Source organism: Pseudonaja textilis, chromosome 11 (genome assembly GCF_049901715.1).
Source record: "Pseudonaja textilis isolate UNSWEBS1 chromosome 11, rPseTex1.2, whole genome shotgun sequence".
NCBI classification, from domain to species: Eukaryota; Metazoa; Chordata; class Lepidosauria; order Squamata; family Elapidae; genus Pseudonaja; species Pseudonaja textilis.
Genome location: NC_142000.1, coordinates 4,961,792 through 4,985,853, shown reverse-complemented (window position 1 = coordinate 4,985,853; position 24,062 = coordinate 4,961,792). Strand labels below are relative to the sequence as shown.

At 42.3% G+C, this 24,062-nt stretch overlaps 1 protein-coding gene across 1 annotated transcript in view; it reads left to right on the top strand.

Moving 5' to 3' along the window:
- Nucleotides 1–987: 987 nt before the first annotated feature.
- The window catches only part of PHAF1 (phagophore assembly factor 1), a 59,476-nt gene continuing 36,401 nt past the window's right edge, over nucleotides 988–24,062 (top strand). Inside the window, exons 1-2 of the mRNA XM_087940488.1 lie at nucleotides 988–1,143; nucleotides 22,259–22,341. Of these exons, the coding sequence (XP_087796614.1) occupies nucleotides 1,080–1,143; nucleotides 22,259–22,341 (147 nt within the window). The 5' untranslated portion in view covers nucleotides 988–1,079. The remainder of the gene's footprint in view (nucleotides 1,144–22,258; nucleotides 22,342–24,062) is intronic.

Genomic DNA, 24,062 nt, shown 5'->3' with positions numbered 1-24,062 from the left:
TCTCTCTCTCCTCTCTTTCTCCCTCTCCTTTAACTCTCTCCCCTTCTTTCTCTCCCCTTTCTCTCTCTCCCACCTCCCCCTCTCTGCCCCTCTCTTTCTCCCTCTCTCTTTCTCTCCCTCCCTCTCTCTCCCCTTTCTTTCCCTCCTCCCTCTCCCCTTTCTCTCTCCCTCTCTTTCTCCCTCTCTCTTTTCTCTCCCTCTCTCTCTCCCCTTTCTTTCCCTCCTCCCTCTCCCTTTATATCTCTCCCCTTCTTTCTCTGCCCCTCTCTTTCTCTCTCTCACTCTCTCTGCCAGGCTGCTGGGACCTGTATTCCAACACTATCTTTTTTGAGGGGAGGGGGTAGGGAGTTGCATAACTTTTTGAAGATGGCCAGTCGCACCTCTTCTCCCTGAACATCCCCAGGGGTGTGTGGAATCTGCCCCTTTCTCTGCGTTCGCACAAGACTTGTGGACTTGTGGGTTCACACGACCAGCGGGCGGTTGTGTGAACGTCACCGCCAAGCATTTTAGGCCCATTGGTGGGGTTTGGGGATTTTTGGCCTCTTGGGGAAACCCCTCTCTGGTTTCAGGGCATGTCCAGGACTGGGAAAAAGATCGTCCCAAACTTTGGCAGGCAGGCGATGAATCGATTAGACTCACTTTGACTCCTGGCAGAGGGACAAAAGGGGGGGGGGAGGAAGAAGAGGAAACAAACAAACAAACCCAGATGATCTGCCTGTCACTTGTGAACGCAATCCCTGTGTTTGAGTATCTGGGAAGGAGAGGAATATTATGGGATTCGCCTGCCTGCTGCAAGATACCGCCTCTTGAGAGGGCTTGGGGATTTCCTCCCGCTCTTTTCAATAGGGATCTTAAGGAGCCAAGGGATTCCCAGGACAGAAATGGGAATTTGGGGTGTGTGTGTGTGTGTGTGAAGGGACGCTCTCCAAGTGGTGGTGGGGAGAGCACCCCGTGGCTTTGGGGCGAGACCTGAACGTGAGTAGGGAGGCTAACCCAACCTTTCTCTCCCTCTTATCAGGACAAACTACGGTTCGCATCGGGGACCAGCGCAGGGTACCCGGGCCATTCTGCTTAAACCAATGCTAGATTTAGAAGTGCTTCCCGAACGATCTCTTGGGAATGAACAATGGGAATTCACCCTGGGTAAGTACCGGATGCCTGCCCTGTGGGGATTCCCCAGGATTACTGGGAGGGTGGGGGAGAACAGTGGGAAGAAACATTCATTTTCCTCCCGGAATTACGGTGGTGGGAACAGGACAAAAAGGCTACAAGAAGCATTCACTGGACCCAATGTTATCACGTTCCTTTACTGGGCCGGAATTCAATCCCATCATCCACTACCAGCATAGCACCAACAGAGGGTGAAGGGAGTCCCAACCAACCCATCTATTGGGGGATAAGGCAGATTTGTCCCCGGTGCTGTTTAGAAGCTTACGGTTAAGTAATGGATTGCGAGCCTTTAAATCAACGTTTCTCCATTTCAGCAACTTTAAGCTGGGTGGACTTCCATTCCCAGAATTCATAGCGCAGCTGGCTTGTTAGGGGTTGGGGGGATCCTGGGAGTTGAAGTCCATCCAGCTTAAAATAGCTAAGCTTGAGAAGAGTTGCTTTCAACGTCCCCATTTTTAGCGTTTTGCAAAGTGGAGATCCAACACAACGGTTTTTTTAAAGCTTGGATGGATGGATGGATAGATAGAGGGATAGACAGACAGACAGACAGATGATAGGGATGTAGGTCTGGTAAGTAGGTAGTTAGAGATAGATAGATAGATAGATAGATAGATAGATAGATAGATAGATAGATAGATAGATAGATAGGAAATCCTCAACTTACGACCACAGTTAAGCCCACATTTTTTGTTGCTAGGCGGGACATTGGTTAAGTGAATCTTGCCCCATTTTACGACCTACCTTGCCACAGCTGTTATGTGACCATGTGACCATGGGAATGTGGCAACGGTCGTAAGTGTGAAAAACAGTTGCAAGTCGCCTTGAACAGTCACTAAACAAACTGTTGTACGTCGAGGGCTACCTGTATAAAGTAATAAAAGAAAGGAAAGCTGAGATTGGAGGTCTGTTTTGGCAGCTTTCCTGCCTGCCTGTAGTAAATTAGCACCTCACTAAGAGCTTATGCCGCTCTAGGGTATTGGTGGGTTTTTTGGTCCTCTTTAGCACGACTCTGTTCAAGTATTTTAAAAAGGCTTCCGGCATTCTCTTGGCGTATCCTTAAAAGGGGTCGTGTTCTGTTTTGTTTTGGCTTTGGGACTCCGGCGTGTTTAGCAATATGTATCAGGCATCACATGGGTGTTGCTCAGTTCGCCTGGCATGTGGCCTTGTGGGCAGCTTGTGGGCTAAAAAGAGATGGGGTGTTTTCCTTCATCCTGCTCCGGGTGCCGTATTTCGGAAGAGGAACTGGCAAGCTGGCAGCTGGGATGCCAAGGAGGGACGGGAACGCGTGGCGAAGAAGAAGCCCGTTTGGTCGACAGCTGTTGGGTCTTCGGGAAAGGGGCGAGTCTGAGTTTTACTCAGTCTTTGTCCTCTGCTTTCTTGGTGGCTTCTCGGGGTGGCAAGGCGGAAGGAGGTGATCGGATCCTGACTTTGAAAAGGTCTGCGAGAAAGATCCTTTCACTTGAACCCGAGTGAAATTCGAATCCTCCGTTGTTTTTATTTTATGATTCTGATCAAATTTAGAAACAGAACGTCCCCCTTGCAGGGCGGTAGAAAAATTAAAATATTGAAACTTAAGATAGAAGAAAGAATTCTTTTTATTGGCCAAGTGTGATTGGACACACAAGGAATTTGTCTTGGTGCAAATGATCCTGGTGTACATAAAAAGAAAAGATACATTTGTCAAGAGTCAAGAATCATCAGGTACAACACTTAATAATAGTCATAGGGTACAATAGAATAGAACGATATAGGAATGTAATTTAAATAGAATGGGATGGGGATGGAACGGGATAGAGAATAGAATAGAAAATAGAATAGAATAGAATAGAATAGAATAGAATGCAGAATGCAGAATAGGAATAGGATAGGACAGGATAGGATAGGATAGAATTCTTTATTGGCCAAGTGTGATTGGACACACATGGAATTTGTCAAGGTGCAAATAACTCTCAGTGTACATAAAAGAAATACATTTGTCAAGAGTCAAGAATCATCAGATACAACACTTAATGATAGTCATAGGGTACAATAAGCAATCAAATCATACTAGGAAAGCGAATAAAAACCGTTAGGATACAAGCGACAAAGTTACCGTCATACAGTCGCAAGTGGGAGGGGATGGGTGATAAGGAGTGATGAGAAGATTAATAGTAATAGTACTGCAGACTTTGTAAATAGTTGGACAGGGTTGAGGGAATTATTTGTTCAGCAGAGTGACGGTGTTTGGGAAAACACTGTCCTTGTGTCTAGTTGTGCTGGTGTGCAGGGCTCTATGGCATTGTTCTGAGCGTTAAAAACGCTGTATGTAAAATTTGGAAAGAAGCAAAAGATTGTGCATGCTGAATGTTCTTGTCCCGGCCAAAGCCTTAGCTTCTTAGGGGCTCTTTAAAACAGAAAATGGAATACAGGTAATCCTTGACTTACAATAGTTCATTTAGTGACGTTTCAAAGTTACAACAGCACTGGAATAAAAAGGACTTAGGACCAATTTTCACATGACCTTTGAGCCTCCCCATGATCAGGGGATCAAAATTCAAATGCTTGGCAACTGGTTCATACTTATGACCGTTACTATGTCCCGGGGGGTCATGTGATCCCCTTTTGCAACCTTCTGACAAGCAAAGACGACAGGGGAAGCCAGATTCACTTAACAACCGGGGTTACTCATTTAACAATGGCATTGATTCACTTAACAACTCTGGCAAAAGAAAACCCGGTCGTACGATGGGGCAAAACTCATTTAAAGAAGTCCTCAGCAACAGAAATGTTGGGGTCAATTGTGGTCGTAACTTGAGGACTATCTGTAGCCTTAAGCACAGTTTGTTAGAGGGAAAAACAGAAAAAATATTTCTAAATAATTTTAGAAACCCCATGACTGAAAGGAAGAATCAGATATAGTTTTGTCTTGGTTTCAGTATTGACTTTGCATTACCAGAATTTCTTATTGGGTGGCTTTGAAACCTGGGTTGTTTTCATGCCCGGAGCGTCTTCTGGGGACTTGATGTGAAGTGATATGGTAATCGCATACAAGTAGTCCTCATTTTGTGACCAACTACTGTTGATCGAAAAGCAACTTAGTGACCAATCTTTGCATTTACTTTTTCTTCCCCGACTTTCTGGAGATTCAACGAAGAATAAAATCTAGGTAGTCCTTACCTTACCACAACTGAACCCCAAATTCCCATTTGTAAACAAGACAGCTGTTAAGTGAGTTTTGCCCTGTTTTAAGTCCTTTTTTTGCCACAGTTGCTAAGTGAACCACTGCAGTTGTTAGTAACTCGGCTGTTAAATGAATCTGGTATCAACTCAGAATTATTCTTCTGGTTTTTTAGAGTTGTCAGCAGAAAGAGAGGGGGAGAAGTAATGCATGCCTTAAATGTTTTCATAGATAATTGCTAGGCGGCCGAAGCTTCTGGCGCACAAGATTATTACTGGAGAGCACAACTGATGACTCTTGGCTATGGATGTGTCCCATTGGGGAATATTTATTTTATTTATTTATTTTGTCCAGCCAATATAAGATAACAGGTATAAGTATAAACATAGTTATGAATATATGAAATGGATACATATAAGAAAAATAAAAGAAACAATAGGACAGGGACGGTAGGCACGTTGGTGCGCTTATGCACGCCCCCTACAGACCTCTTAGGAAAGGGGTGAGGTCAATAGTAGACAGTCTAAGGTTAAAATTTTTGGGATTTGGGGAAGAAACCACAGAGTCAGGTAGAGTATTCCAGACATTGACCACTCTGTTGCTGATGTCCTATTTCCTGCAATCAAGTTTGGTGCGGTTAACCTTGAGTTTGTATCTATTGTTTGCTCTTGTGTTGTTATGGTTGAAGCTGAAGTATTCATTGACAAGTAGGACATTACAATGTATAATTTTATATACTATACTTACATACTTAGATTGGACCAAAGGCGGCAAAGTTCTAGGTTTTCTAGGTCTAGAATTTCGAGTCTGGTGGCATAAGGTATTCTGCAACGAGTAGAGGAGTGGAGAACTCTTCTTGTGAAATATTTCTGGACTTTCTTAGCTGTGCTAATATCAGATACGTAACGTGGGTTCCAGACTGATGAGCTGTATTCGAGTATTGGTCTAGCAAATGTTTTGTATGCTGTAGTTAGTAGCGTGATATTACCAGAGAAAAAGCTACGCAGGATTAGGTTTACAGTTCTTAGTGCCTTTTTGGCTATGTAGTTACATCCAGGAGGTGGGGGAAGACTAGGGTCAAGGATGAGAAGAATGATGTGTCTCAGAGTCAGCTGCACCCAGGTAATGCTGGCATGTTCACTCCCAATAAATCTTTTTTTCAAACTCTGAGAGATGTAGCTAGAGACAGACACATGATTCGAATGGGGGTGGATCGTCGGAGCCCTGATATTGTCAAAAGGTCGCAAAAGGGGATTATGTGACCCTGGGACATGGCGACCGTCGTAAGTATGAACCACTTGCTATGTGTCTGGATTTTGATCATGTGACCATGAGGATTGTAAGCGTGAAAAACGGTCGTAAGCGTGAAAAATGGTCACAAGTCACTTTTTCCAGTGCTGTTGTAACTTCGAATGGTCGCTGGATGTTTGCAAGTCCTAAAACACAAAGAGAAAAAAGAATTTAAAAGGGAAAAATCGGGGAAGGACGAAGTGAAAAAAAGGGAAAAATGAGAGACAACCTGATTTTGCTGGCAGGTGGATTGAATTGGCCATTTGTAGAAAGAGAAGATGGTCCTGTAAATAGAAGGAGTTCTTGTTTAGTGACTGCCTTGTTTAGCGACCCTTCACAAATGGTATTGGAAAACGTAACTTTACGGCCAGTCTCCACATTTATGGCCTTCACAAGGCGGTCAGATGAAGGAAACCTGGTCAGATCAGAAAACACAGTTGTGGGTTTATTGAGCGACCCCTTCACTTAATGACCGAATGGCCAGCCCCAATTACTGTTGCTAAATGAGGACTACCTGTACTCTGTCTCCATACCCTAGCTGCTTTTAAAAGTTAGTCTCTGGGTTACACGCAGGAGTTAAACAGAATGTTCTTCGTGCGTAGGTTGTTAGTGAAGGCTACCTTAAATCCCTAGATTTCTTCACTTTGTCAGTCAAAGGCGGAGGGAGTGTTACACAGTTGAGTGAAATACTCCCACCCAGTTGTGAGTTTTGGGTTTATTCACCATGAATTGCATCAGGGCAGTGTTTTAACAACTTGGTTTAGATTAGATTAACAGGGTTGGAAGGGACCTTGTAGGTCATCTAGTGCAACCCTCCAGCCCTACACCAGTTCTGACAAATGCCAGTCCAGCCTCCAGGGATGATGAAGCTCCCACAACTTCCAAGAGCAACTTCTGTTCCATTTGTTGATTGCTCTCACTGTCAGAAATTTCCTCATGTCCAGGTTTAATCTCTTCTTGTTCAGTTTCCATCCATTATTCCTTGTCTGGCCTTCAGGTGTCTTGGAAAATAGCTTGACCCCTTCCTCCTCTCTGTGGCAGCCCCTCAAATACTGGAAGGCTGCTATCATCTCTCCCCTGGTCCTTCTCTTCCCTAGACTAGCCAGGCCCAGTTCCTGCAACCGTTCATTGTATGTTTCAGCCTCCAGTCCCCTCATCATACTGGTTGCTCTTCTCTGCACTTTTTCTAGCGTCTCAACATCTTTTTTATGGTGTGGTAACCAAAACTGGATGCAGTATTCTTGGTTTGGTCTTACTAAGGCTTTATAGAGTGGTATTAGTACCTCTCTTGATCTTGATTGTATCCCTCTATTAATGCAACTTAGGATTGCATTGGCTTTTTTGACTGCAGCTGCACACGGCTGGCTCCTATTTAACTGGTTGTCCACAAAGACTCTGAGATCCTTTTCACAGTCACTGCTGTTAAGCCTGGTTTCATCCAATCTATATGTGTTTTTCTTGCCTCAGTTCTTCAAGATGGATGGTCTTCAACTCCCAGAATTATTAATGAATAATATTCTCCCTTTTTTTTATCTATCTTGAAGCTTTTCTTCAAATGTCAGAATGGGGTAATTTCCTGCTTCCTACTCACTTGTGTCTTGAGCTCCAGAAAAAAAAGACATTTTATTTGCTTAGCATCCTATTTCAATTCCATACCCATTGTTCTATTTCTGTCTGCATTTTAATCACTGCTTGTTCCTCGGTGCTGCTTCTGTGGTGATCAGCACTGATGCGCTGTGAATAAAAGAAGCTGATTTGGGGTTTTATCTCTTGGCAAGAGAGTTGTAAAACACAACGCCTCGATTTTGGTCCTCTCGTTCTAAACTGGCCAGACTTCGGTGGACTTTTTCTAGTTATTCTACAGCTAATCTCCAACTTAACGACCACAATGGAGCCCAACATTTCTGTTGCTAAACGAAACAGTTGTTAAGTGACATTTGCTCCATTTTACGACCTTGCTTAACCAGTGTTAAGTGAATCACTGCAGTTGTGAAGTCAGTAAGAGGGTTGTTAAGTCAATCTGACTTCTCCTTTGCTCGTAAGAAATTTGCAAAAGGTAATCATTGGACACTGGGAAACTGCAACCGTCATAAATGTGAGTCAGTTGTCAAGTATCTGAATGTAGATCACGTGACCATGGGGTATGCTGCAAGCAGGGGTGGGATCCGACAGGGTTAACTACCGGTTCGGTGATTTATGATGTGTTTCCCTGCACGCTGAGCGCACCTGTAAATTGTCATCAGCCTGGTGCCTGCACAGCTGAGCAGCTCGAGAAGCAGCCGTTGAAAAAGTACTTTTTTCTTGTTTTTTTAACTGCAGCGGTCAGCTGAAGCTGAAAAATCAGGAAATAAAGGTCAGGTAAGAGCCCAGGTGGGTGGGTGGGCCAAAACAGCAGCAGACATAGAACTGATTCTATGTCTGCTGCTCTTCAGAGCTACCGGTACTACAGAGGTAGACAGAACCGGTAGAAACCCAGTCCCTGGCTGCAAGAGTCATAAGTGTGAAAAACGGTCATAAGTCACTTTTTTCAGTGATGTGTAACTTTGAATGGTCCTTAAATGAATTATAGTAAGTCGAGGACTACCTGTAGAATCTAAAAGGCATGCTTGGGGGTGTATGTGTGTATATTGTGTCAAACAGATATGCAATGATTCACAAGTATGTGCATATATAAGTTATACAACAAGAAATAAAAATGAAATCTAGAATATAACAGTGCATATAAAAATAACGACAGGAGAAGCCAGGGATGGGATCGGACTGGTGTAGCGATCGGTTTGGTGATTTACGATTTGCGTGCGCATGTGAATCGTCAGCTTGCTGCCTGGACAGCTGATAAGTGGTGCGTGCGGGTGCACAGCGGTTGAAAAAACCTCTTTTTTCCTGCTTTTTCAACCGTAGCTGTGCCGCGCAAAGCAGCTGAGGTTGAAAAATCAGGAAATAAAGGGCAGGTAAGAGCCCAGGTGGGGCGGTGGGGAAAAACATCAGCAGACATAGAACCGGTTCTATGTCTGCTGCTCTTCAGAGCTACCGGTTCTACAGAGATGGACAGAACCAGTAGAAACCCAGCCCGGCTGCAAGGGTCATGAGTGTGAAAAACAGTCACAAGTCACTTTTTCCGATGCCGTTCTAACTTCGAATAGTCGCTATATTAACTGTTGTAAGTCAAGGATTACCTGTACTTTTTCCATGACACATGCAACGAAGGTCGTTTTTTTCATTGTAACCTTATAACCGTGGTGGTGAACCTATGGCACGCATGCCAGAAGGGGCACGCTGAGCCACTTCTGCCAGCACGCGAGAGCTCACACGGAAGAGCCCCACTGCGCATGCCTGTGTGCCACTGCCACCTGACAGCTGATTGTTGGATATTTAATGCGAATGCGCGGGGTGGTGTGGGAGACATGTAGCATGCGTGAAGGGGTCATGGGCGCATGCGCAGGGAGGCACAGCTCGTGGAGGGATCGTGCGTGCATGTGCAGGTGGATGGGGCATGGGGGTGATTGCACATGCATGCACAGAGATGCATGGCACATGGGTGGTCGCACACACATGAACAGATGTGCGGTGCATGGTGGAGGGATTGTGCACGCAGGTGCAGGGGGTGTTGGGGGGGGGTCCAGCATGCATTGCCTTCTGGGTAATGGTGCACGAGCGCGCGCGCAATTATAGGCAAAAAAAGGTTTGCCCCCACTGCCTTACAACTGGCATAAACTCCAGCATATTCTAGATAAAAGTTGTGCCGGTAGTCCTCAACTTACAACATTAGAGTTAGGACACTGGATTGCGTCGTGGGGTGCATCGTGATGTATTGTGGTGTCGTGGTTGTTTTGCCTTTGCGGAATTGGGGTGGGCATAGCCTGGGCGTGACACATCCAGCCCACGGGGCTGCCCATTTGGTGGGCCTGATTAAGAATAACTTTAAATTATTCACTTTAAATCAGAGGTGGTCTTCTGACCAGTTCTGGAGAACCGGTAGTGGAAAAGTTGAGTAGTTCGGAGACCCGGCAAATGCTACCTCTGACTGGAGATTTTACAGTACCCTTCCCCTACCACGCCCACCAAGTCCACAGAACCGGTGGTAAAAAATTTGAATCCCACCACTGGGTTGTTCCCTCTCTCTGGAACCTCATCCCCCCCCCACTCCAAGGTGATAGTTTAAGAGCTGACCAGCTGATGCAATGATAGGAATAGAAAGTCTTTGGCTGTTATCCCTTTAAGAGCCTGCGTAATAAGAGGAGGCCCTGCTAGAGTGTTTGTTGGTCCCTTGAGTTTCTTTCCTGCTGTAATGGCTGTTTGTTTAGATACTGCTTGTAGCACGTGTATCAGAGGTGGTATTCAGCAGGTTCTGACCAGTTCTGGAGAACCGGTAGTGGAAATGTTGAGTAGTTCAGAGAACCGGCAAATGCCATCTCGGACTGGAGGTTCTGCAGTATCCTTCCTTCCCCTGCTACATGCACCAAGCCACAGCCACAGAACCGGTAGCAAAAAAAAAATTGAATCCCACCACTGCTTTAAATGTACACTAATCTGCATCCGCTAAAACGAAATTTCCTTGCATGCAGCTCCCGCTCTTCTTGTTCCACCTTTTTGTAAAGAGAAAATTTGGGCAAATATTCCAAGAAATGGCATAACAGTTGTTTGGGTATCATCTGAAGCAGAAGAGTCCCAACACCTCCAATGTGCACTGCATAAACATGACAAAATAAAGAAAGGAATACAAAATGATGCACGTACAGTGATGCAGTAACCTTGTCGTCGTTGCATGCCGAAGGTGTGTGTGTGTGCGCGCATACATGCCTGCACCCATAATGCGCGCATACATGCCTGCACCCATCCCCCATCCCCCTGTGCATGCATGCACTCCCCTGTGTGCACTGCGTACCTCTGCACATGCCCGCACGCCTCCCTCCACACCCCATAAATGTGCACATGTCTCCTGTGCGTGCCCCGCCCCCTGTGCATGCGCGGCAAATACCCGACAATCAGCTGGCTGGCGGGAGGTGCGCCCGGATGCGCAGTGGATTAGTTCGCCATCAGGGTCCTAGGGAACAAAGCTGTCCCAGAATCTGCAGAAAACCCTCATTTAATGTCTGTTTAAAGTTATAACAAACTGAAAAAAAGTGACTCGTGACTATTTTTCACACGACGGTTGCCAGATCCCCCTGGTCACGTGCTCAAAATTCAGGCGCTTGGCAACTGGAACGTACTTATGACCGTCGTAGTAGTATGCTGGAGTCATGTGATTCTCTTTTTGTGACCTTCGGTCAACCAAAATCAGCCGGGAAGCCAGATCCACTTAGTTGTTGCTAACTTAACAACTGAAGTGATTCGCTTAACAAACGGTGGCAAGCAGGGTTGTAAAAATGAGACATAATTCACCTTAACAACCATGTCAGACAGGTTTTTTTTTAAGGCTCCATTGTGGTTGTAAGTTGAGGATTACCTGTATTGGAGTTGTGGAAGGCCTTGAATAATCTCAAGGATACGGAAAGAAGGCGTAGGAAGATTTTACTCTCGGAATATTTGTTTTTCAGTTTTTCCTTTTTTGCTAAATATTTCTCAAGAACAGCAGTTTGAGGAACATGAACCACGGCAATAGGTTGTCGTTTAGGACTGTGCAACGTTGTGGTTTCCAGAAAAAAGAGACGGTTCTGGAACAGGCAACATGCAAGAGGCACCTGTTGGATGTGGTGTCTGGATAGGTGTCTTTTCCTGAGGTTGCATGCTCCTTTTTAGGTAAAGGTACAAGGTTCCCCTTGTGCATATGTACCAGAGCCAGTGCTGTCAGAAGATGTCTCCGTGGTCACACGACCGGCAGAACTAGTTTAAAAAGGAGTGATGTTCCAATTAATGATCGGCATGACTTTAAAAAGGAGTGGTGGTCCAGGTAATAACCAGCATGACTTACAACTGCAATTCTGGGCTCAGTTATGGACATAAGGTGAAGACTACCCTTATTATGCTGTGTTTTGGGTTCAAAGGCAACCAGGTGCTCCAGAACACCTTAACCTTAGACTGTCCACTGTTGACCTCGCCCTTTTCCTAAGAGGTCTGTAGGGGGCGTGCATAAGCACACCAACATACCTGCCGTCCCTGTCCTAATGTTCCCTTTTATTTGTATCCATTTCATGTATTCGTAACTATGTTTATACTTATACCTGTTATCTTATAATCGCTTGACAAATAAATAAACAAAATAAAATAAACACTGGGGAATCTTTTTGCAAATTTCTTGAACCACATGATCCAGAAATTAATGTGCCATTGTTAAAAAGGACGCGGTGGCTCAGCGGCTAAGATGCTGAGCTTGTCGATCAGAAAGGTTGGCAGTTCAGCGGTTCGAACCCCTGGTACTGCATAACGGAGTGAGCTCCCGTTCCTTGTCTCAACTCCTGCCAACCTAGCAGTTCGAAAGCATGTAAAAAAAAAATGCAAGTAGAAAAATAGGGACCCCTTTGGTGGGAAGGGAACGGCGTTCCCTGCTGTGCCTTCGGTGTTTAGTCATGCAGGCCACATGACCACGGAGACGTCTTCGGACAGCGCTGGCTCTTCGGCTTTGTAACAGAGATGAGCACCGCCCCCTAGAGCCGGAGACGACTAACACGTAGTATGTGCGACGGGAACCTTTACCTTTAATGTAGTTACAAAAGCCCACAAGATTAGGAAAACATTCATTCTAGTGGCTCATCGACCCTGGTATAAATTCTGCTGGCATTATGCTGCAATTTAGAGAAATTCAGTACTTGGCGCAGAGGAACGAAGGGAGTTGTCGTGGAAAATTAACTGTTAATGGGTTTATGTAATAGGCCCAGATGTTCTTCCGGAGAGTGCAAAATAATAGAAAATGGCCCGTGGGTTTTGAGTGGCACGCAGAGAGAGTAACCTTTCCTGGTTTTACTTCTTGAAAAGCAGAGAGTCTGAATCTTACCTGTGCTTCCTTCACATTTGCTTGGTTTTATGCCCCATCTGATATTTTTAATTTTTTTTAAAAAAAGGATCAAATGAAAAGTTTCTTTACTGCAAACTACGGATGGTCCTCAATTTACAACCATTTATGTAGTGACCGTTTGAAATTACGATGGCACTGAAAAAAGTGATTCATCACCGGTCCTCATACAGGTAGTCTTTGACTTACGACTGCAATTGAGCCCCGAATTGATGTTGCTAAGTGAGACATTTGTTAAGTGAGTTTTGCCCCATTTTACGCCCTTTCTTTTCACAGTTGTTAAGTGAATTGCTGCAGTTGTTAGCTTAGTAACACAGCTGTTAAGTGAATCTGGCTTCCCTGTTGACTTTGCTTGTCAGAAGATCACAAAAGAGGATCACACGATCCCAGGACATTGCAACCGTCCTAAATATGAGGCAGTTGCCAAGTGTTTGCATTTTGATCACATGGCCATAGGGATGCTGCCGCCATAGGGGTCATCATCTGGGTAACTGGATGGAGCTGAGTGTTTACTGGCCGGACGCCCTTCCTGTTGCCGATACGGACTTTTGTGCAGCAGATACGTTCTCTGTGCACAGAGAGAGAAGTATCTGTCTTTACCTAGGATCAAACTCACAGCCTCCTGATTGTGAGGTGAGAACTCCACCTCTAGGCCACCGCACCACTCATGCTGCAACGGTCATAAATGTGAAAAATGGTCATAAGTCACTTTTTTCAGTTCAGTCACTAAGTGAACTGTTGTAAGGCGAGGACTACATATAGATGTCGGTTGCCAAGCACCCAAAGTTTGATCATGTGACGTTGGGGATACTGCAACAGTCATAAAGGTGAAAAACTGGTCATAAGTCACTTTTTCAGTGCTTCCAATTAAACAAATAGTTGTTATGTCAAGGACTTCCTGATATGCTTTATATATTTGGGGCAGCTTGTGGATCAGTTGACAACCTATATTCTAGCATACCATGACTTAAAGCAAAGCTGAGCCAACCAATTTAACAGATTTAACGGATTGGAAGGGACCCTACACCATTTCTGACAGATGTCAGTCCAATCTCTTCTTGAAAGCCTCCAGGGATGAAGCTCCCACAGCTTCTGAAGGCAACTTCTGTTCCACTGGTTGATTGTTGTCACTGTTAGAAAATTTCTCCTTATTTCTAGGTTGAACCTCTCCTTGATCAGTTTCCATCCATTATTCCTTGTCTGGCCTTCAAAGGTGCTTTGGAAAATAGCTTGACCCCTTCCTCCTCTCTGTGGCAGCCCCTCAGATATTGGAAGACTGCTCTCATGTTTCCCCTGGTCCTTCTCTTCACTAGACTAGCCATGTCCAGTTCCTGCAACCATTCATCATATGTTTTAGTCTCCAGTCCCCTCATCATCCTGGTTGCTCTTCTCTTTCTAGAGTCTCAACATCTTTTTTGTAGTGTGGTGACCAAAACTGGATGCAGTACTGTAGGTGTGATCTTACTAAGGCTTTATAGAGTGGTATTAGTACCTCCCTTGATCTTGGTTGTATCCCTTTGTTAATGCAACCAGGTTGCTGTGTGTCATTGCAACAGTCACACCTTGCAAACATCACAACGAAACTCTTCGTTGAGAAATGGGGGCAAAACACCAGGAAGTTGCAACTGACTGAGTGATTTAGTCAACTTTGGAAAAATAGTTTTCTTAACCTTTGAACCGGGTTTGGCTATTGAGGGTTGCACACAAGTTTTCTTTAAGAGGCGTTGGCCAACACTTGACTTGAAGTGTCTTGTTTGCTTCCCACAAATGCACTGTGCAAACACTTCTTAACAGAAATTGTTCTCCGATTCTCCAATGATTCATGTTTTTGAGCATAACCTGCAAAGAAGATACTTTAAAAACATTAAGTTAGCGAAAACATTTATTAGGGTAAACTAAACCGTTAGATACGGCCAAACTAAAGCCACTTCATAATGAAGTTGACTTTAATTTACCAGGTTTTCAATAATATCCTTGGGGCTTTATTTTAAAATCAATATTCTTTTAGAAAAAATACTTTGATGAATGTTCCCTTCTGGAGAGAAATCCTGGCTCAAAACATATTGAAAGTTCCTAGCTTTGAAGTTGTCAGACATATTTGGTCATTGACAAAGAAGCAGTTGTAATTTGATTGCAAATCACATAAATTAGGATAATACAGATTTGAAAATAGCGGGGAAGATGTTTTGCTGGAACACTTGGGCCAAAAAGGAATCAATACTTTAAATCAGTCGTTCCGTTAATGGTTCTTTTAAAGACATTGAAAGATGCATTTTGAATTTGATTTCTCTACAACATTAATTTGACAATATATACAGCTAGAATATGTATTAACTATATAGTGCAGTATAGGTGCTTTAGCAGCCTCCAAGATACCTGCTGTTTTGAGATCCTTAAAAGATGCAGTGCATAAGCACTAAACAACTGTCTTACTTTATAAGGAATTAAAAGTAAAATAAAGATTAATATTAGTGAATTGTGGAATTAAGAGCCAGTATATCAAATTCTGGAGAATCAATGGGCCCAGGCGTTAAACACAACATACACTACTTATGACTTAAAAATGAAATTAACTGATTTAAAAAAAAATACTCACTTGTGTTTACTGGATCCCCCAAAGTTTTTTTTTTTAAAGCTGGATGTTTGCGAGTTTTTTTATGGTGTTGTAAATGTGAAAGTTCTTTCATTCATAAGTTTACTCCACCTATATAGCAGTAGTAGTACTTATATATAGCTTTGTTTTGTTTTGAAATGATTATATATGCTAATACAACTTTGTAAAGTAATAAGGTTAAAATTCAGTGTTTCTTAACATTGGCAACTTTAAGATGTTTGGACCAGAGGTGGTGTTCAGCAGGTTCTGACCAGTTCTGGAGAACCGGTAGTGGAAATTTTGAATAGTTCGGAGAACCAGCAAATCCCATCTCTGACTGGCCCCGCCAACCCCATCTCTTCTCTGCCTCCCATCAAGTCCCAGCTGATTGGCTGGGCCTCCTTTGGTTGCCCTGCACAGGAGAGTGGAGCTGGAAAGCAGGTTAGTGAGGTGGGGAGGGAATGGGGATTTTGCAGTATCCCTGCCACGCCCACCAAGCCACGCCCACGGGCCCAGTAGTAAAATATTTTGAATCCCACCGCTGGTTTGGACTTCTCCAGCCATGCTGGAGAATTCTGGGAGCTGAAGTCCACACATCTCGTACAAACTCAGGCGCTTGGCATCTGGGATGTGTGTGTGGGTGGTTGCACTTTCCCAGGGTCGTGAGATCACCTTTTGGTAATCTTCCCAGGCAGCTTCCCATGAATAAAGTCAGCGGGGAAGGCCAGTTTGCTTAATGACTACATGACTCACTTAACAACTGTTGTGATTCATTTAACAATTGTGGCACAAGCGATCATTAAATCAGTCAGGACTCAAAGGTGCCAGAGGCAACTGGACTTTCTGGTTCTTCTTTGAAGACACTTCGCTTCTCATCCAAGAGGACATTCGTAGACATTCAGCTAGGACTCCCTTGCCTCACTTAGCAACGGAAATTCTGGTTTCAGTTGCGGTCATAAGTTGAGGATGCTGTTGTTAGGGCGTGTGATATTTTTTCAACTTTGAATTTCCAAACATGCTCAAAAGTTGTGACAAGCCTTGGTCTGGTTACTTGAATATAATTTAGATGTTCTTGGTAAGTAACTACATAAACATCATAACTTTCTCACGTTTGTTTGTTGAATTGTAGTCCGCTTGTTTCTCCAAACAAGGAAAACCATTTTGAATTTCATAGTCTCTCTTAACTTTGTGGTTTTAAATTATAATTTACTGGAACTCTCTCTTTGTAAGATGAATGATTTTATTAAGAAATGTTGTCATAAGACCCCACTTTCCCCCTGCACAATTTGTTTCATCTGGCCTATTTTTAATCCCATATTACTCTACCTTCATTGCTTATTAGAGTGTTTTATCTTTATTGTTTCATTAATACTGTTACCTTTCGCCTGCTTTTCATTTCTCTGATTCTACAATCTGCTCACAGTAGCCCATCAGCAAGATGGGAAGAAAATAAATTTAACCAATAAATAAATTTCCACAAAAGGGTTTCAGGGGCTTATTTTTCTCTCCCCATTCTGTCCCAAAGGTGTTTTTTCCAAAGGGCAGCTGGACTTTCTCTGTTTTTGTTTGAAGACATTTCTCATCCAAGAGGCTTCCTCAGTTCTTCCATTCCTCACCATTCAGTCAGAACTGAAGAAGCTTCTTGGATGACAAGTGAAACGCCTTCAAGCAAAAACCAAGTCCAGTTGCCTTTTGAAAAACCATGACCTGAGAATCTCTACAGACAGGCATTTCTATTCTATCCTTGTTTTTCCTCCTTGGAAAAATGATTTGAATATGATGAGTTTGGAAAAGCAATTTCCCTAAAAATTCCGCATGGCCCTTGCTTTGTGCTTGATAAGATCTGAGGTCTGAGCTGGTACAATTTACTCAAAATGGTTTGCCTAAGATGGGAGGGAACAGATCGATTTCCCTCATCAATTGATTAAGAAAGAGAGAGATGAAGGCAAGACAAAAAAGCAATGGGTGGAAACTAATCAAGGAGCGAAGCAGCCTTGAACTAAGGAGACATTTCCTGACAGGGTTACAATTAATCAGTGGAACAACTTGCCTCCAGAAATTGTGAATTCTCCAACGTTGGATGTTTTAAAGAAGAGATTGGATAACAATTTGTCTGAAGTGGTGTAGGGTTTCCTACCTAAGCAGAGGGCTGGACTAGAAGACCTCCAAAATCCCTTCCAACTCTGTATTCTATGTGGAAAGCTTATTAGATGAATGACCTATTAGGAGCCTTATATTAAAACAACGTATTTCATGTGCGATCAAAAATAGAAAATTGCACCTAACACAGCATTTATTTCAATAAAAGAGTTCATTTTTTTAAAATAAAAGTTTCTTATTTTTTTATAAGTCCAAACAATTCATCTTCCATTTAACAATACATCGTCTGAGTATAGACATCTTGTGCGACAATAATCAAAATTACTACTGTATTCATTACATTGATATTAGTTCTCCATTGTTATCTTGTTATTAATATACATAATATCTCTTATACAATAACAATAACATGCTTAGCTCTTCACTTATTATTAGTATATATATCATTATAACAATCCTCTTCTTACCATGTTTAATTCTATTAAGATATTTTCCTTATTTTACTAATCTATTCGATATTTCTAGCTTTCATGTTTTTTCTCTATCGATAAAATAGTTCCCATATCTTATAATATTCAGATTGCTCCTTGTCTTTGATTGCAAGTGTTAATCTGTTCACTTCTGCACATTCTAATATTTTCCTAATCACATTTTCATCAGTAGGAATCTCTTCAGTTTTCCAGTTTTGAGCAAATACAATTCTGGCTGCAGTTAATACATGAATAATTAAGGATATATTCTCTTTACTCTAAGGTACAGTTGAGATTTGCGTATGTAGGTGTGATTGGAGTAAATTGTAATCTCTGCAGTTTTAATGTTTTAATTATTTCTCCACTTGATTTATAACTCATAAGCCACTTCATAGGGAGAAGGTCAGCATAATAAATATAAATAAAAATGGTAAGGGTGATACGAAAATAGGATTTGCATTTTTACGCTTTCTATGTCATCTGTTTCTTTTATTCCATTTCATAGGGTCTTAGTAATGTTCTGTGTTTTGTATTCTGTTTTTTTTTTAATATGGACTCATAGCTAATTACACAATAAAATTACCAAAAGGAACAGATTTTTCCCTGTGCTTTTATTCAGTGTGGCATTTCTAAAGAAATTCTTGATTCCTGCACCTTTTCTTTTCTTTTGTTTTCTTTTCTTTTTGCTCTCCTTCATTTATATTTCATCAGTTAGCCAGTAAACCCGGCAATAAATTCACAGCCTATAATCAGTTCTGCGGCCTGCATTTGTTTTTCTTTGGGTGATAAACAGTTCCGTAGGGCAGTCTTGGAAGCCAGAGCTATAAAACATTCAGCCTTCTGGGGGATGCTAAAATTTTCCACTGCCTCTGTAAAATCAGAATATGGCCTTGCTATTGATGACCTATTGATGACGCGTTACTTTTGCAAAGTTTGTGCTAATTGAGGATCCCGGGATAGACTTCATGATAGACTGATGCTTCTCGGTCTTAGCAATTTTAAGAAATGTGGACTTCAACTCCCAGAATTCCCCAACCTGCAATACTAACAGATTAACAGAATATCTCCAAGGGACCTTGGAGGTCTTGTAGTCCAACCCTGTACTATTTCAGAAAAATCGTTGTCCAATCTCCTCTTAAAAATCTCCAGTGTTGGAGCATTCGCAACTTCTGGAGGGAAGCCATTCCAATGGTTAATTATTCTGTCAGGAAAATTCTCCTTAAGTTTTAAGTTGGTTCTCTCCTTGAATTGGTTTCCATCCATCGTTTCCTGCCCTGCCTTCAGGTGCTTTGGAGAATAGCTTGACCCCCCTCTTCTTTGTGGCAGCTCCTCAAATATTGGTACCCTGCTATCATGTCAGCCCCTGGTCCTTCTTTTCATTAAACTTAAAGACCTTAATGTGATATTTCTCACCCTTAGCAAGTTTTAGATACGTGGACTTCAGCTCTGCAAAATTGGGAGTCGGCTGGCTGGCTGGGAAAATTCTGGGAGTTGAAGTCCACATATCTTAAAGTTGCTAAGGTTGAAAAACATTGTCCTAGACTAGACACAACCATAGTTGCATTTGGCCAGCCTTAGGGAAGGCTGAATCGTTAGATATGTGGCACTCTTTTCAGCTGTAAGTTGTAAACAGACAAGTTCATGCAACACTGCAATGATATATGACTTTTTGAGCCTCTTAGTTCATAATGTGCCCAAAGGCTACTTGTACCAGTGGAGTTAAACTACCCTTCTGGTTGTCTACTTCTTTTCAGTTAAGTGTCCTGTTGATATTCTTATTTCCTGTTTATTTTTTCCCTTGGGTGGGGGGTAGGCTGGAGGGAGGGCATTTTATTCCACAGCATGTCTGGGTTTACCTGTTGCACGCAGGAATAGGCACTATGTACCTTTACAGGTTTACATCCAGTAGCAATGAAGTAGCAAGTATATGCAGTAGCAAGCACTTCGATTCACAAGCCACGATTCACAGCTTGGCATTGTGTATGAACCCCAGGCCTTGTGGTTTTGTAAGGCACAGATTTTGGCTTCTGGTGTTCTATGAGCCCAGCCGTCTGAGTTTATAACCAGGATTTTTGGCTTAGTGTGTCCGGACATGGGATTGGTGAGTCATGGCTTACATGTGGGTTGAACCAGTCGCTTAAGCAATTGCTAACGTATTAAGAAAGAAGAAAAAGACTAGCACTGGTGTATTTAAAGATGCTGGTTAGGGACAGTTTTAATAAAGAATTTAAATGGGTAAAAATAGCTTTCAGCTGGATGGAATAATTTGGGCATAAATTTGTTCAAAACTGAACAGAGCTGTAAGTCTGAGTTTAACTTTCAGGTGGGGCCTGGGTGGAGAATGGTGGGGTTATCCAAGCATAACAAGGATTTCCTCAAGTTGTGAACACATCAACTCTGATCAGAAGGATGGTGTGCCTGAATCTGAAGCTTGTCAGCTGCTAAGCACAACAGATTGAAAAAGCAAAACTTTTGCAGAGTCCTAAATCCAGATCGCAGTCCAAAAGCAACAGAGAAAGCAGATTTTTTTTTTACTTGCTTATTCGTTATTTATTTAAAACAAATAAACCTTGGCCAAATGTCTCTGGAGATCCAGGTCATGGTTGTCCCAAAAGTGCTTTTTTCAAAAGGCAACTGGACTTTCTTTGTTGTCCTTAAAGACGTTTCACTTCTCATCCACAACTGATGAAGCTCCTTGGATGAGAAGCAAAACGTCTTCAAGGAAAAACCCCCAAAAAGTCTAGTTGCCTTTTGAAAAAGCACTTTTGGGACCTTGGCAACTTTAAGATGTGTGGACTTCAACTCCCAGAATTTCCCCAGCCTGGCCTGCGTTGCTGGTGAAAACGAATTTGTCTAGCCCCATATAGATAATCTAGTAGTTGTAGAGTTGGAATTATAAAGATAACCCTGTTGAGCAATGAAAACTTTCCTGGAATATAGCGGATACAAAACCACAGCATAATTGGCCAGATTTAAATACGTGTTGAAAGGTTCCTAGAAGGCCTCGTGTTATGATAAAGACACCCTATTCTGTCAGTCGGTTTAATAAATGCACATTTAGGCAAAATACAGCTTTGACTTCAAGTGCTTTAAAGCAGGCACAGAAAAGTTCCCTGGGTCACAGGTTTGGAGAGTTTAGTGTGGGAGCTTTCACAAAATGGCTCCCGTGGGAGTAGCTGTTTTCTGAGGGGCTCTAATACAGGTAGAGCTCGACTTTTGACCACAAATGAGCCCAAAATTTCCATTGCTAAGCAAGGCAGTTGTTGAGTGAGTTGTTGCCCCATTTTACGACCTTTTCTTACCTCAGTGATTAAGTGAACCACTGCAATTGGTAAGTTAGTAATGTGGTTAAGTGGATCAAGCTTCCCAATTGACTTTACTTATCAATTGACTGACCCCTAGACACTGCAACCGTCATAAATATGGGTCAGTTGCCAAGTGGCTGGATTTTGATCACACGACCGTGGGGGTGTTGCAACGGCCATTAAGTGTGAAAAATAGTCAAAAGTCACTTTTTTCGATGCCGTTGTAACTTCAAACCATCATTAAACCAATGGATGTAAGTCGAGGGCTGCCTGTACACAATTTCCAAGTACGTTTACTGGCTCGAAAACTTTTCCAGCCTCTAGAGCCGTGATGGTGAACCTATGGCACATGTGCCACAGGTGGCACGCAGAGCCATTTGTGCGGGCACGCAAGCCCCAGGCAAATGTACTGTGCATGTGCGCACCTGCCAGCTGATTTTCAGCCCGTTTGAGGCCTTTTTTGGCCTCTCAGAGAGAAGCCTTTGCAGCCTTTGGAGACCAGAAAAATTGGACTGTTTCGTCACTTCCTGTACTTCGGGAAATACCGGAAGTGACAAAACAGGCCCATTTTTCAGCCTCCAAAGGTTACAGAGGCTTCCCTCAAACTTCTGAGAGGCCGAAAAAGGCCTCAAACGTGCCGAAAATCAGCTGGCAGGTGCAATGCAGGTAAGGGGGTGGCATGCGCAGGAGGCGGGGGGTGCACATTGCCTTATGGGTGCTGGCACATGAGCGCACGGGCAATTTTTGGCATAGGAGCCCCAAAAAGTTAGCCACCACTGCTCTAGAGTCTCACAAATCCTCTTAGCAGACCAAAATTAAGGGTGCCACCAAAGGGAAAAACACAACGTACACGGTGTTCTTAACTTTAATACTCCATCAATGGAAGGAATGTTTACATTGCAGTTCCTAGAAGTGGCTGAAGATGTAATCTTTTCTTTTCTTTGTTTTAAGTCAGGCAATTTCAGTTCACTGGTTTTATCTGACTTAAGAGAAATGTTCCTAATTTTATGGCTCGTCGCTGTTTTGAAAACACAGGTTTTCCTGATTTGACATGGAGCTGAGTTTACTGACTGCCTTGAAATGTTTTTATGGGTCAACTGGTTCTTCCCCAAAGGAACAAATATTGCTCCACAGGTACTCTGTTGAGCCAACACCTTTGCATCAGCCTAATTAAAATAGGAGTAATTTTCTAACTCTTTTCCTTTTTTTTTTTCCACCCTCCAGGAATGCCGTTGGCTCAGGCTGTAGCAATTGTTCAGAAACACTGCCGTATCATAAAAAATATACAGGTTCTCTACAGTGAACAAGTAAGTCTGTCTTCAACTTATTGGCTTTTGCTTTTGGTGTTTATTGCACACCCCACAAGGAAGAGGAAGGTTTCTCAGTATTGCGTGATATTATTGTGTGTGTTTGTGTGTTGGTCCATATAATGTCTAAACATTCTTGGTGTTGCCACATCCCGGGGAATGTGGTTTTAAACAACACGATAGCTTACAGGTAATGTCAGGTGTGCATAAGTGCATGTATCATTAGTTTTAATCAAGGGTATTTTTTTGACCACACACCATAGCAGGCAACTCCAAGGGACATATTTAGCTTTTTAGGATCAGAAAATGTATTAGATTCAGGAAGCTGAATTAAATCAGTTTCTTTTCTTTTCTGTTTGTATTTTTTTTTTTAATTTTTGATTTAAATAAATTTAGAAATGGGGAAACATTGTTATACATACGTTTATTTAATATATATAAAGCGAATGCCAAAGGTTAAGATTAGAATGTGAAAAAGGAGGTTACTTGGTATGCTCAAAATAAAATATATTACTATTAGAAGAATGTAGCAAATATCAACAATTGAAAAATGAAGGACTAAGTGCTGATACAGTTATGTATAACAACATTTGACGACGTAAGCTGGACTAATTTAATATTTTTTTCCCTATATTATTATTGCTTTTGTATTAAAATGATAATACTCAGTACCACACTGTTCACGTAATGATAATGATGTATGTTTTTGAATCAGTTCCTTTGATTGGTATCATTGATTTCATTTGGAAACAAGAGAATTTTGCACATCTCAAAAACAATTCAGTAATTCGGTTGCATCCAATCCCTGAATTTCCCCGTTAGATCTCTGAAAACAAATTGTTAACCAAAAAGATGGATAATTTTTTTGGATTGGGGGGAAAAAAAAGACATTTAATAGAGAATCCCTTGTTCAAGAGATTATGATGATTTTCACAGACAGTGGACTTCTTTTATTTAGGGATTGAACCTAATCAAAGCCAATTAATTCTCCTGTAAAAGCAGAACTAAAAGCAGAATTTAAGACATATTGACGCTTTAAAAGAAACAACTGTTCATACATGATTAAAATCTCATTCTGGTTATTGCAAGCCCTGTTTTCAGATTCACACTTCGCAGTCTAACATCACAATGCTTCCTATTCATCTGAACTGAAGTGCGCTTTTGTTTTGCATTCTGTTATATTTTTGGTAAGGAAAGGCGGGGAGGATTTTTAAAAAGAAAAACCCAGGAATCACTGATTTCCTTGTGACATGGATTTTGCTTCTTGGGAAGAAAGAAATTGAAAAGAGCTTATGTTCTTATCCACAAATAGTCTCAGTTTTTGTCAGTGCTCAGTATCTGGCTGGTTTTATCCACAGATACATGCCGTTGTTGAAATGCCTTTTGTAACTTTTAATATATATCTTTTGCCCTGTTTATTCTCCCTTCGTCAATATTATTTTCCTTTATTCCACCCCAGAGATACTATTTAATCAACAGTGTCTATCCATAACCGTTAATTTGAAAAACCTGTAAGGGTGTTTATCACACATGTCCAGTTTGTTTCATGGGAGAATTCTGCAAATATTTTCTCCATTGCTTGGCTACCTTTAAATCTGATTGTTGCCTTGTCTGTGGCCAGAGAAGAGCAGAGGCCTAATGCCTCTTATTTGACTATAGCTTAGACTACGGCTCTTTATTCCACCTCTGATTATTATTGTTCTGACCAAGGCTTCTTGAGA